At 39.0% G+C, this 19,279-nt stretch overlaps 1 protein-coding gene across 6 annotated transcripts in view; it reads right to left on the reverse strand.

Moving 5' to 3' along the window:
* Mkln1 (muskelin 1) overlaps nucleotides 1-19,279 on the reverse strand; it is a 315,449-nt gene that overhangs the window by 17,466 nt on the left and 278,704 nt on the right. For all 6 annotated transcript variants that reach the window (XM_036182846.1, XM_036182847.1, XM_036182848.1 and 3 more), the window contains 4 exons: nucleotides 18,382-18,511; nucleotides 6,800-6,947; nucleotides 5,712-5,826; nucleotides 3,735-3,874 (listed from right to left, as the gene is read on the reverse strand). In XM_036182846.1, coding sequence (XP_036038739.1) covers nucleotides 3,735-3,874; nucleotides 5,712-5,826; nucleotides 6,800-6,947; nucleotides 18,382-18,511 — 533 coding nt within the window. The remainder of the gene's footprint in view (nucleotides 1-3,734; nucleotides 3,875-5,711; nucleotides 5,827-6,799; nucleotides 6,948-18,381; nucleotides 18,512-19,279) is intronic.

The following is a 19,279-nucleotide window of genomic DNA, read 5'->3' on the forward strand; positions in this document are numbered from 1 at the left end:
CAAAGTCTTTGGGTGGAAACTTTAAAACAAAATCACTTATTTTTTACTGAAGAAAACACCCTCAGCTCCCTTACAAGTATGAGAACAATAGTTTTGAGATGTTCTGTTTACCCTATTCCTACTACCCAGGACATACTTACTGTCAGGTTCCACTTCTAAGAGTGGAAGCTTGAGAGCAGAAACTTTGGATTCTTCACTGATCCATTCTTGGAGGCTAGGCCCATGTCTGCCACACATAGGTGCTCAATAAGTATTTTTGCAATAAATGAACATTTTTATTAATGCTTTTAAAGACTCTATGTGGTTGGCTGCTTTTAGCATTCCACAAGTGATTTCCAGAGAGGTCAAGATAGACAATTTAGTAAGAAGGAATAAATAAAAAATAATATATACTATTATATTGGAATGTAGCTCAGTCATAGCATGCTTATCTGGCATGCATAGGGTCTGGTTCAATAACCAGAACCAATGAATGAATGAATGAATGAATGAATGAATGAATGAATAAATGTAAAACTTTAAAAAGACAAAATAAGTATGTATTCAAGGTTCCTTCTCCAATATTAGACATTAGCTATCAGAACAAATACCAAAAGCAACCTCAAGAAAGAGCTGAGTTCTCATGTTGCCTATGTTTAAGCCACTATTATTACTTTAAGAATCTGCATGGACAGTGGGCCTTTATACATTAAATTCTGTCACAAGGACTTTTGTGGCTTAAGTTCTGAGATTAATTAGCAATTCTTTTCCCACAGGAACAAACTGCGGGTCACAAACTTTCAATTTCAGTTACTTTATTTTGTGAATTGATCTCATGCTCTGAAAAGTTTGGTAGAGGATCCTTTCCTTTTTTCCTTTATCCATTCCATTTATGACATGACTACCATCTCTTCTTATAAACTATGACCCTACCTGCCCATCAAAAGTGTTGTAGTTGTTATTTTGCAGTGCTGAAAACAAAAATAAGGGCTAGGAAGGAGGTCTCCCACTGAGCTTTACCCCTGATCCAGTAAGAATTTTAAAGGAGAAGACAAATGGCTACAATTAAAACAAATTCTTGGGCTAGCATGATTGTTGGAAAATGAACGATCTTTGTTATTTCTGGAAGAAATGAAAAGTAACTTTTTGACAAACCATCACTGTTGGATGGATTGGATAAAAATTACAGAATTACCTAAAATATCTAGTAAGCTGATGTAACCCAAAGACTCTAATAAAAGGAGACTAGTCAATTACACATAAAACAGAATAGCATGTAGTATTATATGACTGGCACTTATACTTCCTCTAACCCCTGAGACAGGGTTTCTCTGCATAACCCTGGCTGTCCTGGAACTTGCTCTGTGTACTAAGCTGGCCTCGAACTCACAGAGATCTGCCTGCCTCAGCCTCCCGAGTGCTGGGATTAAAGGCCTGCGCAGCCGCACTTGTACCTGTAAACATACTAACAATGTTTATGGTGACTCACATTGTTATTTGTTGCAGTTTGAGCTTATGGGATAAGCTCACAGCAAGTGGTGCTATTAGGAGGTGTGGCCTTGTTGGAAGAAGTATGTCACTGTGGGGCAGGTTTTGAGGTTTCCTATATTCAGAATACTGCCCAGTGTCTCAGTTGACTTCCTGTTGCTTGCAAGATGTGGGACTCTCAGCTACCTCTCCAGTATCATGTCTGCCTGTACACCGCCATGCTCCCCACCATGAACCTCTGAAACTGTATGCAAGCCACCCCAATTAAATGTTTTCTTTATAAGAGTTGTCATGGTGACTCTTCACAGCAATTAAAAAACAAAAAACAAAAAACAAAAAAACAAACAAACAAAAACAACCTAACTAAGACACTCATTGACTCAAAGGAACAAGACCCATTTTTTTCAGTTAAATAAAGCCTATATATACAATATATATATATATGCAATAAAAATTTAAAGGCTATAATCAAGTATCAAGTTACTATTTGTATGCACTACTTTCTTCATTAAAATCTAAAGGGAAGGCTGCGGAGCTAGTTCAGTGGGTCAAGTGCTTGTTAAGCAAGCATGGGGTCCTGAGTTTAGACCTCCAGACCCCATGTCCAAAGTCTGGAGTGGCAGCACACACCTACTGGGAGGTGGAGACAAGGGGGATCTCTGGAGCCAGTCTAGATGAATGGCTAGCTCACCTCAGAACGTAAGCCACAAAAGTCCTTGAGAATTTAGTGTATAAAGCCCACCATCCATGCAGGTTCTTTACACAGAGTGATAGTAGTGGCATAAGAACACACAGAATGCTTTCTTATGGCTCCTTTGGCATTTGTTTTGATAGCTAATGTTCAATATTCAAAAAGGACTTCAAGTACATATTTATGTTGTCTTTTAAAATCCTACTGATTTTTTTGTTATGTAGACAAGGCTGGCCTTGAAGTCACAGAAATCCACCTAACTCTGCTTCCTAAGTGCTGGGATTAAAAGCTTGAGTCATTTCTCTGGGCTGCAAAAGAAGACTTTTAAGAGTGAACTAAATTTAACTTTCCACCTACCAGGTGTTCTAGCTGAAGCAGAAAAAGAAGCACTATGGTTTCTGAATTTATATTGCCCTTTTGTAAACAAAGCAAACACTAAGTAAGATATTAAGAAGTGAATTTTGGCAACTAGCTGAAAGTGCCTCAAAGTTTAAACCTTATTATAGTCCATTCCTTGTCATCCTGACTGAAAAGTCAGACCGCCTCTTCTGAGATCCTAAAGGAAATAAACTTGTTATTTATAGGGATGCCTCAAAGGAGCTTCTGCATTAATTTTTCTAAAATACAACTTGTGAAAGCAGGGAAAGATAATTAAGAACATGGTTAAAAAAAAAAAAACACAGACTTGCTTTGTACATATGCAGACATTTTAGGCAATTATATTCTATATAAAATCTAATACACAAATATATTTGATAAACATAAAAATGCACACATTAGGTGTACATGTACACCCACAAACATATCACATGCATAACAGTTACATGGAGCTCTCTGTAGTCAGAAAGGTCAGGATCAAACCTCATTTTGCCACTTCAGCTGAGTACCTTATGAGTTGTAGAAGCCATTAAAAATTGCCTCAGTTTTTCACTTTGACAAAATAGTGACAATGGCAGTTTCCACTCTATTATCTAATTATGAGACTAAGAATCAGGACCAACATGCAGTAATTAATAAATGATGACCTTCTTCCAAAAAACAAGTTAGCACCTAAGACTTCCAGTCACCCAAATGACAAGTGCATTTCTACATTTTTAGTGGCTTGCTACTTGCTAAGACTAAATCATGTCTAATCAATCGCAACCTTAAAAGTATTTGGCAATTGATATTTTTTTCTGCCAACACTTGCAAAATTTTACTTGCATATTAAAAAATTAGCACCTGCCTATATGTATCCTTACTTTGTATCTCCCTTTGAAAGAAGAAAAAATGAGCAGATATTTACAAAATCCAGTATCTCAGAGCACTTGACTATCTTCTCTAACAGTTACAGTGAGAGACCTGCATCCATAGCTAAGTCATTCCAAGAATAGCCGACAATGCTAATTAAAGACTTAGAGTTTAAAAAAAAAATGCTTTTGAGACAGGGTCTCACTATGTAGCTCTGGCTGTCCTGGAACTCACTATATAGACCACACAGTCCTTGAACTCATAAAGATCCGCCTGCCTCTGCCTCCTGAGAGGTAGTATTAAAGGTGTGCACCACCACACCCAGCTTAGTCAATTATATTTATACCTGTGTTTTCGTATGAGGTACTTGCAATGCCTCAGAAGGTAATCTTTGGAAGGTCTACACAACTTCAGTGACCAGAAGTCGTCTAGTCTCATCTTTGGAGAGCAAGATTTTCCTGGATTTCCACCAAATAAATAATGAACCTATAAGAAACACAACAAACCAGAATTTAAAGAACTCATACATACTCAAAAAGACTACAGAGCTCATAAGGAAATGTCTTTTTTCAGGAGTATGTGATAGCTAACTCTCTTTGCCTTATTCATTTGACAATTTTTTAAATTGATACATTCTTATCAGAGGTTTCCCATGATTTTTCTTCATTCCATTTCATTCTAAAGCTCTTTCCAAAGCTACATGTGTATTAAAATCATACTATTAGAATTATAATGACAAGTGGAAAATGAAATAAAAACCATGGTAGGAATAAGCTAATCCAACACATATTTTAGAGAACTACAAATAAAAGGGTTATCTAGTTAATTATTGGTCAAAATAAATAAAAAATGCAATATTTAAAAGAATTGAGATGAATTTTAAATACAACATTGAAGGTCAAGAATATATTAAAATTTCAGTAAAAACTTTTAACATCTTATTTTGATTTAACCTAAATGTCAAATAGTAAAAGACATATATAACTTTAAGAATATTATCCATTATTCAATTAATACTAAACAAGAAATGTAAAGGGATTACAATAGTGATTTCACCATTAGAGCAGAATTTCAATGTTATTCTACAACTTATACTAAACATTAAGACATTTCCCTGAAAATTTGAAAACATTTACATTCATAGTATTACAAAAGAAATATTATTTCTAGCCCACCAAGCAAAAATTATTCCTAGCCCATGGGATGAAAATTCTTCACTACCCCCTTAAGTTGGAAAATTCTGGGAGTAAGGGCTTGTATTCATTTCCATGTTATCTTTCATCCGAAGGTCTCAAGATATATAGTACAGATTTCAAACCTTCACCTGTGGCTTAAGCAGAAAAAGTTTGCTCTGCTAGTAAGTTTCAATACAATCTGAGTCCAGTTGCTAAATTACACATGAAATTTAAGAGGAAAATACTTACAGAAGCTACTCTGTGAACATTTAGTGATACAAAAATTATTTTCACAATGCTGGTAGACAGAGGTCATTTATATAAGAAATATATAGATGACATGACTTCTTATACAGGTGGAAAATCTAATGCCTGGAAAGTTATATACCTGTTCCTTTTCAAAATGCAAAACCTTCATTTTATACTTGAATATCCACAACATATATTCAATGACACGTTATATATCTGTTCTATGGAACGACAGAGAAGTCACTGACAATTTTCAAAACAGGAAAAATGTTATGGTGTACACATGTAATCTCATCATATGGATATAAGTAGAAGAATCTTGAGTTTGAGACTAGTCTAGGCTACTTACTGAGACCCTGCTCCAGAGGAGGGAAAAACAAAACAAAACAAAACAAAACAAAAACAAAAAACAAACAACATAAGAAACAAAAAGCATCAAAAATTACTATGGACCATACAAAATGTTTATTCTCTTGAAGAAATTTAGGAAAAAACTGGGGCTAGTGAGATAGTCTTGTAATTCTAGCTACTAGGAAAGCTGAGGCAGGAGGATTACAAACTTTGCTTGGGCTACAGAATGAGTTTAAGTACAGCCTGGGGAACATAGGCAGTGTCAAAATAAAAAGTAAAACAAGGGCCGAGGACAGATATATAGTGCAGTAGTTAAAGACCTGCTTAGCATGTAGGAGGCTCTACATTCAATCTTGTGTGTGTGCGTGGGGGGAGAGGGTTTAAAAAGAATAAAATTGAATGCCTGCTACATATTCTCTTAAATGTCTGCTTCTGTATTAAAATTTTTCATTCAAATCCACTTAAAAACAATCAGAAATAAGATCTATTCAGGGATACTTTCAGACTGTAGTCCATAGAAAATGTACAGGTCAAAGTGGTTAGCATACCTTGTGTAACTCGTCATAAACGAGCTGATGGGCAAACCTTGGACATGGTTCTTCTTCCTGAAGACTTTTACTCAGATTCTCTTTTGCAGCTTGATCATTCTTATAGACACAAGACCTGGAAGACACTGCTCTTAAGACATTGTACTTCAGAGGATCAGCAGCAACCACACTGTTCAGACAATCAGAGCCAATAAGCTGACTGTCAATGCCCAATTAGCAACAGAAAAAAAATGTACACTTGTCACATCCGAGTGCAAAGTCAGTGTGTAAAGGGGGCACACACTTGTTAGAACTAGTTCTGACATTTCAAAATAGCTCACTTCAGAACAACCTATCTTGTGCTTGGAAACAGGAACTGTACACAGGAAGTGCTAAAAGTGAAGAGGTGTTATACTGTGTCCTCACAGTGGAAGACTCAAGCACACTCTCTCTGAATGCAAACAAAATGTCTTCCTCAGAAAACAACAGATCCCACAGTTGCCGAGCATACTGCCATAGAAAATGGAGCTGGTTCTTGGAAGTGTTTCTGTTGTCACTGAACACCAGAGCTGGATCTTCTGCAACTGTTTCCCAAGCAGAACATGCAGCGTCTGCTTTGCCAGATGCTCTGGGACAAATCTTGGCTTGGAAATGATAAGTCAAACCTACCCTTCACCAGCACTATGACAGGGGATGTTTGCAGAACATTAGCTTCAATTTCACCTATCTACTTGGTGATAACCTAAAGTGAAATACAACTCTGCAAAGCCCCAGAACAAGAAGTATCAGAAAGCGAACAACAGAGTAAAATTCCACTCATTTAATGTCACTGTATACACAAGTGCTGATCTTATCAACAACACTGATTTCTTGAAATTACTGATATTTTAGGCCAAGTGGAGTGGCTTACACCTATAATCCCAGACAGAAGCAAGGAAATCATGAGTTCAAGGCTAGCTGAGGCAATATAGTAAGTCTGTCTCAAAACAATGCAACAAAATTGAGTATTCTTTCACTGTCACAAATTAACACGTCTCCCACTATGCTCATTTTTAATAAACTAATTCATGTAAATATCACTGGGATTGCAGCACGACAATGATCCTTACCAGCTATTCCTCACAATGTCATAAATCCAGAAGGAATTTCTGACATTCTCTTCCCTCTTTTCTTTGTCTTTGCTGAGTCCAGATAAGACATGTATTTCATTCAGTTCTGGATCAATAGTTGCTCTCTGTGTGAATCCTGTCATTGGTACTAAAAATGGAAGGGATATATAAGATGGCAATATTTACAATCAACAGCAGATTAGTACTAATTGTTGACTTCATGTTGCTCTATATGCCCCCTGTATTTATTTTTTAACACACCTCCCAGCCTTTTGTATTAAACAACAGACACTGTTTACAGCCTTCCTCCTGCTCTAGAATGGGAGTGACATAAAGGCAGAGGCTGCTCTGTTCATTACTTGGTTCTCAGTGTCTAAAATAGAACATATACATAACACATGCATACATACACAGAGAAGGGGTGGGGGAGAGAGGAGGGGGGATGGGGAAAGAGCACGCAAGTGAGTATGTGCACAAGAGTGAGCACTAGAACAAGAGTGCAAATGACTTTACAAATGGAAAAGCACAGAACAAGAAGGAAGATTTGCAAGTCATATCTCTAAAGGACGTGTGTCATAAAGCATTTCCAAGAATATACAGAAGTGGTCAACAGGCACAGTAAATGGTACAAATCAAAACCATGATACAATACTATTTGGTGCAAAGTGACATACACCCCTATGATCCTAGCACCCAGGAGCTAGAGATCAAGACTAAGGCTGAGGGGAGGTAAGGGGCTGTCGTGCCCAGGACTGGCTTTTAGAGTACTTAAAACACTCACTACACACATTATTTCTCCTTGCAGAATCTTGACCTCGTGATTACAAGGTTTGCATCTCTCAGTTTTGCCAGGGTCATCATATTTGTGGTTATATTTAGTATTTATCAGCTCCCCTAATGTTTACACTATCACTTTTCTTGTAAAGTTACATGTTTAAAGACAATGAAACAATTGCATGCATGTTTTCCTAAAGACCTATACAACATTTAACATATGCTTCTGATTGTGTTCTTCATTTGCTCTGGCTAACAGGCTGCCATGCTTAAATTCGTGGTTCATATTCTTTTGATCACTTATGTTGTGAGTTTGTTGATTTCTTCTGAGACAGCTATAGTCCTCTAGTGTCCATTCGTGTTGGTTTGTGAGGAGGCAATGTTTTTCAGAGAGTGAGAAATATAAGGGACCAGTATTAGTGGGTTTATGGGAAGCAGAGGGAAGAAGGCCTAAGAGTGAAGCCTGTGCAATAAGAAACAGCCAACCACTTCTGTGTACTACCAACTCCGATCCAAGGGTTCTGTACTGTGAAACCCTTTGGGATAAACAGGAGGCAGCACTGAAAGAGACGAGCAGAAGAAATGAACCGGTGAGTTCAGATGTCAGCACACCTCTGCTTTCATCATCTCCTGGACCTCCAGGAGGTCCTGCTGTGGTGGTCTCAATGAGAATGGCCCCCACAGACTCCTGTGTTTGAACACGTCATTCTCAGTTGGTGGAATTGTTTGGGAAAGACCTTGTTGGAAGAAGTGTGTTTCTGAGGGTGAACTTTGAGGTTTCAAAAGCCCACACCATTCCCACTCAGTGTCTCTGTCTCTGCTTCCTGTCTGTGGATCAGGATGTAAGTAAGCTCTTAGCTACTACTCCAGTCCACGCTTGGCTGCCTGCTGCTAAGTTCCCTGCCATAATGGTCATTGGGTCTAATCCTCTGGAAATGTGAACCCCAAATTAAACTCCTTCTTTTATAAGTGGCCTTGGTCATGGTGTGTTACCAAGGCAACAACACAGTAACTAAGATACCTGCACTACATAATGTTGTTCTTTGGATTCTGACAACGAGTGGGCTACTGCTATGTGTTTCTAGAGAGGCCAAGAATTAATAATTCAAAGTAGCTCAGAAAGAGAGGCTTTGGTCACTTACACTGAATTTTTAGACTCTACTGTCTCTCGTTTGTATTTCTCCTAGGTTGAATTTGGTTAAAGAAATGAGCAAACTGTGCTAGTTTACTGCGTGGACAATAATACTTTGTACTAAAACATCCCACAATCTTTGAATCTTGCTTTATTAATTAATTACATGCACCACTCATAATAATAAAAGCAAAAACTGGATTGAATAAAAGCAACATTATCAAAACTTTAAAATTAGACCCATAGCCGGGCGGTTGTGGCGCACGCCTTTAATCCCAGCACTCAGGAGGCAGAGGCAGGTGGATCTCTGTGAGTTCGAGGCCAGCCTGGGCTACAGAGTGAGTTCCAGGAAAGGTGCAAAGCTACACAGAGAAACCTTGTCTCGAAAAAAACCAAAAAAAAAAGAGTATTTCACCCTAATAAGCCCTAACTATTAATCTGGTCTTCTGTATTACTTCTTCCCAAGAAGAAAACCAGGCTATCTTTTCACTTTAATAGTTGTGGCAGAGGCACACGCGGGGGATGGGGGAGGGACCACACACAACACATGGGGGTGGGGGTGAGGGGGGATGGGGGAGTAACAACACAGGAGATTTGTAACACTGATTTTAAATGCTTTTCAATTCGACTGCTTTGAAAAAGCTTGACTGGATGCCAGAAACTTTCACTGGTCTCTACACACGACTCACAGAAAGAAATGAGACAATCAGATCAGTAAATGAGATCACAAGTTAATCCTGCACACATTCTGAAGACACACTTGTCTGAGAAAACATGCCAGTCTGTTATTTTTGGTCTATCTAAAAATTAGGATAATGCTTTAACTTCCCTATTTTTTGGTTAGCATCTTTAAAATTTAAAACAGGACCAATAAAAGAAGAAGTCAAAAGTAGTGACAGTCTGAATGTTATTTGTTTCTTTTCTCCTTTCTTGCTTTGACCAGAAGATAAGCAGGGATGCCAGAATTTTTTACTTATAAGAAAACCTTAGAGAGGGGACAGAAAACTAATATTTTTAAAGTCCTTTCACTCTATGAGGAAATTTATGTTATTAAATTAATTAATTAGTTAATTAATCTCATTTCTATTTTGCTTCATGGTCATCCAAAGTACATATTCATTACTAATTTCTTTAGCTAAGACATAGGCAAAGAACAATTTCAGAACTACCAAAGAAACATGGAACAACAGAAACTGCTCTCTATTGATTCTCTATTTGTTAGAATACTTTCAAATCCAAGACACAGAAAAACCCAAGTAAGTTATACCAGCTCCAAGGCTGTCTTGCTGTCAACGGAATCTCCGTGCTAAGTTCACATCCCTGCAGTGTTCTTGGCCTGCCCCTCTTTCCTCAGCGTTGCCAGCTCTAGCTCTAAGTGTCACACACTTACAAGGAGCATTTAAGAGATGGAGAGGACTCCTTCAGCACCTCTCTACTGTCACTAGAAAGGACATTTTCCTAAACGTCATACAACAATTTGCTGTCTGATTAGCTAGACCTGAGTTGCACAAAGTAGAGTGAAATAATCTGAACAAGGATAAAGATGACTGACTGTAACTATGACTACCCCCTTGGCCCTGGGTAACGTGCCATTAAACTAAAGTATCGTCTGGATAAAAAGGAAAAGGGACAATGGTTCCTAGGGAGGCAACCACAATGTTATTGGTTTTGAAATATTATTATTATATTTATAAAGACTTAATTTTTATTTTATATGTATGAGTGTTTTGCATGATTCTGTTTGCATGTGTGCCATGTGTTCAATCCCAGTGCTGCATAAACTAGGTATTGTTGTGCATACATGTAATCCCAGCACTTGGGAAGTCTAGGCAAAAAGATCAAAAGTTCACAGCCCATCTGCACTCCATGGCCAGTTAGAGGGGCCTCCATGAGACCCTGTCTCAAAAATGAAACAAGAAAAAATTATCATTCCAATTTAATAATCCATATTAAGAATAACAAGTCATTAGCTGGGAGTCTCTGTACTTGTAAACAAGCAAGACTTGGTCTTGCTCATTGGCACAATGTAAGAAGGTCAAAGCCAGTGTAACTTCCTTCATCCTTTTGTCTTCTTCAGTGTTGATAAGCACAATAAACACATTCCCATGGACACATTTAAAGGATGACTTTGCTTTTAAGGTTTTCATGAAAATAAACTAACAGAAACGTCAGATGTTGCAGACATTACTCATACCACCCTGGTGTGTGAAATTGTTAACAAATTTGCTCTATGATTTCCTGTGATAGGAAAAAGGGTGAATTCTAAATAGTTTCAGGGACAGATGAAACTTTAAGCTCTGCTAGCCCAACTCTCTTTTTAAATGGATAATCAGATCCAAAGAAGTTACACAATTTTGCTAATGGTGATGACCCAGATGACAAGAGACCAAGTCTTTTGATTCAATTTACTGTATCAAATACATCAATCTGTTACAATAGCTAGAACACAATGGAATAAAGAATAGCAAGTACAGAAAGGCAGAGGAGACAAAATTTAAAACCCAAACAAGTAAACAGGTAGCTATTACATTAGTGGGATGAGATTCTAGGAGCTCTGTATCACCAATGCTTGATTTACCTACAATATTGGGATGGTTCCATGTACATTGCTGGCCTCAACTGAACAGAAGCACTCTAATACAGACAGTCTACAGCAATTTACAAAGCTTCTAAACATAATTCTCAATTGCTAGTAAACACAGAACTTACATGTGAGAGGTATGTTAAACTGCTTGTGTTCACAGCATTAGTGCCAAAGGCAACTTAGGAATAAACCAACTTTTAGCATACTGAATTTTGATGTTAAACACAAATCTAAAAAAAAAATGCCTTCTTTCTAAGCGACTGCCATCCGCTAATTTAAATTATAATTTTCTTCTAAGGGAAATGCAAAATTGTTATACACAAGTTAGAAAATAAAAAAACTGAACCAAGGTAGAAAATAAAAAGATTTAAGTTTTTTTAGATATTGATGTTAAATCTAAGGTAATACATTTAAATAATTATAAAGAGCAATGGTTGAAGGTTTTACATACACAGAAAATATCAATAAAGAACAGCAATTTTGCTATAAGAGATATATCATCTCTAACTGGGGATCTCAATTGGTAAAAAATTTGCTTTATGATTTCAAACAATACAATATAAAACTCACATTGTAAATGCAGTTTTAATCAAATAACACACTGGAGTGAAGCACAAACATGTAATTATATATTAAGTCCATCTCAAATTACAGTAATTAACTGAAATACAGAAACTTCAAAAGACAAACAGCTAATAAGCATTGGAATGGGTTAATACATTACAGAACATCTAAATAATGGGTAAAATTGGTGTTTTCTAGGAACATTTGATAATGTGGGAATTTAAAGTGTTCCACTTCATTACTAAAAAAAAAAATTTTAGTGCCTTAAAAGATAAGTAGTGCCCTAGTGAGATACAACAAAATTTAAGTGTACACTGGTTAAAATGAGGTAAAAATAATTCTGTGCAAATACAGTACTTCTTGATATGAGGTTTTCTGAATAACCTAACTTGGTGCAGTATATTTTAAAAGGAGATTTAGGGTATCGAAGAGTCTGGATGCTCTTTAAAGAAATTCTGAATAAAATATGTGACCCTCCCCCAGAATTTTTGCACAGCCTCTGAAATGCAGAGACAAGGATGCACTTATAACAGTGTTAGCAATTAAGGTCAGAACCATACGTTTGAATTCCTAACCTGTCTTGAGGAGTTAGGAAAGAATTTCAAGAGACCAAAACTTATAAGGTAAGATCTGAGAGGTGATCAAAATTAGATCTGAGAGGTAAGATGGAAAAACTGGGGAACAGCATGGTAGAAAGTTTGAAGCCAAGAAAACGCACGTTATCTCTAAAGGCCCTTCCTACTCGGTGCTGCGAAACAAGCAGTACCGGAGGAGAAATGCAGGAGGAGGAGGTTGGGGCTAGGAGGAGGCCGGGGCTGCAGGAGGAGGCCGGGGCTAGGAGGAGGCCGGGGCTGCAGAAGGAGGCCGGGGCTAGGAGGAGGCCGGGGCTGCAGGAGGAGGCCGGGGATAGGAGGAGGGCCGGGGTTGCAGAGCTAAGCTTCAGCCCATCAGCCAGGCTCTAATCAAATAGTCATCAACTTACTTCTTTGTCTTCTCCACGCACAAAAAGACAGAGCCCTAGTAAGTGACCAAAAACCATCTACAAATTAAACGTCTGGCCTATGGTTTTGCCCTTCCTAAGTCCTGTAGTAGAGAATGGGTTGGAAAGAACTGAGGCACATGGGAAGAAGATGACAGAGGGCAAAAGGGTGAGACAGCCCAAACTAGTACAGAATAAAGTGGCAAGGGGCACAGAGACATGTTGCAAAATGAGGTGACTTGATGGTTACTGGATGATTCAATGTTCCCTGAGGGTGGTGATGACATCTTCTGGAGAAAACTGAGATACTCAACAATACCAGACAAGCTAGAGGGTCAGTCAGTCCACCTCCATTCAGGGAGGCTGAGTAAGCCACCTTTTTCTTCAAATGAACCCTGGTAATCTACAAGTCTGAGGCGCTAGGTAAGCCTACCTGACTAAAGACTGAAACAGGACCTGAGAGCTGGCCCTGAGACTCTCAATCCCTGCCAGGTCTAGAGTCCTCTACGAGCAGGAGGAAAGCAGAAAGGGAATAATGCATGAGAAAGGGAGGAGGAGGAGGAGGAGGAGGAGGAGGAGGAGGAGGAGGAGGGAGGCAGGAGGAGGAGGAGGAGGGAGGCAGGAGGGGGAGGAGGGAGGAGGAGGAGGAGGGAGGCAGGAGGAGGAGGAGGAGGAGGAGGGAGGCAGGAGGAGGGAGGCAGGAGGAGGAGGAGGAGGAGGAGGGAGGCAGGAGGAGGAGGAGGAGGAGGGAGGCAGGAGGAGGAGGAGGAGGAGGAGGAGGGAGGCAGGAGGGGGAGGAGGGAGGAGGAGGAGGAGGAGGAGGAGGAGGAGGGGAGGCAGGAGGAGGAGGAGGGAGGCAGGAGGAGGGAGGCAGGAGGAGGAGGAGGGAGGCAGGAGGAGGAGGAGGAGGAGGGAGACAGGAGGAGGAGGAGGAGGAGGGAGGCAGGAGGAGGAGAAGGAGGAGGAGGAGGAGGAGGGAGGCAGGTATCTTCAAAAGAAACCAAATCTAGACCCAGAAATTAAATCCTTCAATAACTTCGTATTTAAGGGGAAAAAAAAAACCCCTTTGTTTGTGAGGTTCTTCCTAATTCTCCTCCTCATCGTCTGGTCTTGAAGAGTCCCTCTGCAGAGATGGTTTCCCAAACTACATTATCTAAATGGCATGCTCATGCTCCTCATTAGAACAGCCTCCAACTTCTTTTCTTTGTAGTGCTCAGAGCACAACTGCAGGTCATTCTTCACTAGACTATGAACTCTCTGATTTAGCTTAATCCCCACTGGTGCCTAAAACAACCCTTGGTAAACAGAAGACAGCAGACTATTTGAATGACTATTAAATGCTACTAAACAATCAACAAATACTATTACATTAATGAAGGGATTTGTTTGCTTGTGTGGTTAATTCCCTATAAGCCAACTAAAAAGCGAACAATGCACAGCAGACCTGTAACTCTGATTTTAGAAGAGTTAACTAGAGCAGTAACTACTGAATGAAATAACTGACCTTCTATTTCTTTCCATTCAGCAATAAAACTATGATAAAGAAAAAAATCATTAAAAAAATGTAAACTTTAAAATATCAGAAACAAAATTTGATACAAACATCTGTTTAAAAGGTTAGGAAATGTAGCCGGGCAGTGATGGCTCACGCCTTTAATCCCAACACTCAGGAGGCAGAGCCAGGCGGATCTCTGTGAGTTTGAGGCCATCCTGGTCTACAGAGCAAGATCCAAGATAGGCCCCAAAACTACGCAGAGAAACCCTGTCTCGAAAAACTAAAAAAAAAAAAAAAAAGATTGGGAGATGCATCAAAATGTCAAAAGACTATCTCTAAATGGTTGGATTTTTTTTTTAAATCATTCTGGTTTGGTTTTGTTGTAGATTCTCTACCAGGAGATCATTACTTTTCTAATTACAACAAAACAAAAAGAACTGCTACAACTTTACTAGTCATGACTCTGATTAAGGATAACCAAGTTGTAAATAACTACAAAATTGTTACTAATTTAAATGCTTTAAATTATAGTCATTACATTTATTACGGTTAACCCCCCCCCCCTTTTTTTTTAAAAAAAAAAGTAGCTTTCTTCCACTCTTTAACACCTTTTTCTTCTAGTTTTGAGAAGTGGTTCTATACAGTGAGAATAGAATATTTTCCCTCAAATTCTTAAATCTCAGATCTATTGCCACATAGCTGTATTATGCTCAATGTGTTATTTAACCATACCAGAATAATACCACCAATAAAAGATAATCTGGGAATATAGTAGGGTCTAAATGAACAACAGCTCCTGGGACCAGGGATGAAGCTTAGTGTCTGAGCACAAAACTGGGAAATGACAACATCAAAAAAATATGTGAAGTTAGTATTGTCCATCAAACTACTATTTACTTGCTAGGCTACACTTGGAGAGAACCTAACTGGCCCTGTTCCAGACATATATCCTCTCATACACTGCGACAATACACTACAGTTTTTAATGTATCGGTCCTATCAGTTACCACCCTTGAAGCTTGTGTAGGGAGAGCTGAGTCTGTCCCCAACCCACTGCAGGGGATGTGAGGGAAATCGAGACTACCTCTGTGAGACAGAGGTAATACATGTCTCTCCACAGTACCCACCTCTACCAGAAAGTGGGGGAGCAAAGTGATGACGTAGTGCAGTGAGCAACAGTATCAGCCACCCAGGCTCCTGTTCTGAGTCATAAGCTGAGGCTGCAGTCTCCGATGTTGCCAAATGACGATCTGTATTGTTGCCAAATGACGTTCTGTATTGTTGCCAAATGACGTTCTGTATTGTTGCCAAATGACGTTCTGTATCAGTAAACTTTGACTGCATGTACACTATCATCTCACTAAATCTTAATTTCAATTTTTTGTTAAGTTGATCATAGTTTTGTATTATATTGTTTAAAAAAATCCCAGCACTTGGGAGGCAGAGAGCAGGAAGATCTCTGAGTTCAAGGCCAGCCTGGTCTACAGAGTGAGTTCCAGGACAGCCAGGGTTACACTGAGAAACCCTGTCTCAAAAAACCAAAAAATAAAAAAATTAAGAAAAAGTGTGGCTCACTTAGGGCCAAAAAAAATCACTGTGGTAATGTCTTTTTTTTTCTTAAAATGTTGTGGGTTTTTTCTTTTTCCTATTGTGTTCCTATCTCCAACCTCTTGTATCACATGCTATCTGTCTGTTAGTATTTTTATTGAAAATGTTCAAATGTATCCTCAAGTCTCCTTTACATCTGCTTTCACCTCTGTGCCCTGCTGCTCCTGCTCACTGGGCCACATCTGGGGAAGCCCTTTTGTTTTCCTACTTTGGATTTTCTTTTTTCCTAGCTTCTGTGTTTTCTCTTTTGCTACTTCTATTGTTTTGTTAGCATATTCGGTAAAGTGTCTTTCTAAAAACCAGTAGATAAAAAGTCCAACGTTTTCATACGTTGAGACAAGAGCCATTTTTAAACCCTTTCCCTCACACCCTCAACTCTTGCTCCCAGACTCTCCAGTGAAGCCTGACTTCTAGCCAATGAAATCTGAGCAGAATCCCACTGGCAGCTGTCAGGACAAATTCTGTGATCTCTGCCCCCAGGCAAAGGAGTGATGTTTCAGGAGCTTCCAGTGCCCTTTCCAGGTAGCTAACACCACAACTAAGACAGTGCCGCCGCAGAAGAGCCAGCCTGCAGCCCTGGGGACACCCCATCTCTGCTCCAGTCCCTACGGTCTGCCATGGTCTTCTTTTCTTAGATGACTCTGGGACTGTCTAACCTGCTGTCTGATGGGACAGTTCTAGAAGGCAAACATGGATTTACCTAGTAGATCCAGAAATACTGCTTCTCTCCTTTTTGCATTATTTTGGCTAAGAAAAAAAATTCCAGTTTTTAGTAATTTTTCTAGGATGTTCCCGAAGCTCCTTTTCTTTATCTTGAAGCATCCAATGCCACTAAGAATTTCTAGTCATTCTAAGTCTTGCTGCTCTGAGTGTGTAGAAGCATTTAAGAAGTCCTCTTTTCTGCCAGAATTATAAAAATGCACTATAACACACAATGATCTGCCTTAGTAGCCAGAGAACTTTTTGGCTTTCTGAAGATTCAACCAATTATTTTTTATGGAGTGCCATTTATAACCTGAAGATCAATGTTCTGAGTTTGAGGAAATTTTCAAGTATTTATTTCCACTTCTTCCATTTACTTTGTTCTCTACTGCTGGGAAAAACTCCAGGGCTGCCAGGCTGCAGACCTGCACTGAATCGGAGGCTAGGCTCTAAGAGCACCGTTCTACTGCTGGTCACGAAGAAGAAAGCACGGAAAAGAAGCCTCTAGCCTGCACTCAGCAGGGGAGATGTGAGCACAGGTCCTGGAGGCACGCCACAGTTGCTGTTGTTTTTCTCTAGTGTTTCCTTTCTTTTGAAATCTTGATGTATACAATTGTGTGTTCGTGAGTGCGTCTGCAGGGTCAGTTCTCCTTCCACCATGAGATCCAGGGATGGAGAGCAGGCAGGCCATTCGGTTTACACTGCAAGGAGTTGACCCACTGAGCCACCCCACCCCCCACCCCCGGCAGCTTCTCTTCTTCTATGTAAACAACTTTAATTAAAAGAAGAGACTTACTCAGTACAGTGCCTAGAAATGATACTTATAACGTATGTATGTGTGGCTATACGTGTGTTGGGGGGTGAGGGGTGTACATGTGTGTTGGCGCCTGGGTATTTTCTTCTATTGTTCTCTGCCTTATTAGTGTTCTGATACAGAGTCCTACTGATTCAGCTGGACTGGCTAACCAGCAAGCTCCAATGATCTGCTTGTTTTAGTTCCCCAGCACCAGGGTTACAGACACACACAATGAGGCCTGGCTTTTAAATGGATGCTGGGGATCTGAACTTGGGTCCTCATGCCTGTGCAGCAGCAGCCCTAACACAAGTATTTAAAAATGTATTTTGTAAAAGTACCACTGATAAAAGGATCTTTTTTATAAATGGCAGTTAAAAATGAAAAGCAAGCTGATCTCATTTCTAACCCCAGTGCTAAACTAGGCCTTAATCAAATCTACTCTTCTGGATATAATACTCTCAGGTAAAGCGATTTGTATGCTGGTTCAATGAAAATGATCAAATAAGACTTTTAAAAATAGTAAGTACAGTATATTACTATCCAGGCCAGGGCCATGTGCATTAACTTAGTAAACAGCCACCTCAGCACCAGCAGATGAGCTACTTAGATGATCAGCTTGAAAGCTTGCAGGTCTGACTGACTGCATGAAGACTCCCTTAGAACAGACAGTCTCCACTATGCCACAGTGAAAACAAGTAGACAGCATCAGCAAATGTAGGATACCTTTTAAGATGCCACAGACACACGTTAACTTCAGAAACTCATATTTCTGCTTAAAAGAAATAATAGTAAATCACATATTTTTAAACAGATGGAATTGGAGAGTTTTATTCTTCTTATTCAGAATTATTTCAATTAAGTAGGAAAGTATGAAGGATGGTTAGAAAGAGAAGAAAATGGGTACTAGTTTTCTATAAAAAGTAGTTACAGCATGAGAAATATTCTTACCCATCCCAGAGTCTTTCTTGGTGCCATCTGAAATTATGTCTACATGATCAGAGTCCACATCATAACTAAAGAAATCATTCAAATATGTCTTAGATCGCTGGCCACCAAATACATATAAGCAACGATTTTTCTAAAAAAAGGAGAAAAGGAAAGGAGGTGTCAGTTCCAATGAAGAATTCAGAATGATCCTTCAAACTTTACATCTCTGTAACAGTAGTTTCCTGAGCGATCCCATACAACATTCCTTTGCTCGACTGAGGAGGAGAGGTAGCTCTCTCCACACTACCAACAGGCACCGAATGCTGCCTACTAAAGCCAAATAAAGGCTGTTGCCTTTGGTGTAACTGTGAGAGAGCAAAAGTGAGCATGAGTGAGCAAACAAGAATGTGTTTAGATAAGTCAAAACATAATACAGGACAGCCACCTATGAGGAAGAAATTAACTCCTTCTTATGCCTGAAATAAAAACCAGAGCTATCTAAAGGTACCTTGACTTAGTTTTATTTTATAACCATAATCATGTTTTTATTAGAATATTAAAAAAACAGAACAAAGATGAAAAACTCTACCTGTACATAAAGCTATGACTTTATGTATATATAGAATTCTAACCGCACTCAGAAGTATTATACTGATTTTCAATTCAGAGTTTTTTGATAATACACTCTTATGGTCTAAGTCCTAAATCATAAATTCACCAGAAAGCAATTTTAATTTTGGAAACACTAGTGATTTTGTTGTTAGCTTTGACAACTGGAAAATTCTCACAGATGAAACAAGTAATGTAATACAAATGAAGTAAGATTCTTAACTTTAAAAGATATACAAGTACAAAAACCAAAGTCACTAAGTAAAAGAAAAGTTAATTTGAATTAGATTGATCAGTGAGAACTCACGAT

The sequence above is a fragment of the Onychomys torridus genome, chromosome 3, assembly GCF_903995425.1.
Source record: "Onychomys torridus chromosome 3, mOncTor1.1, whole genome shotgun sequence".
Taxonomy (NCBI): domain Eukaryota; kingdom Metazoa; phylum Chordata; class Mammalia; order Rodentia; family Cricetidae; genus Onychomys; species Onychomys torridus.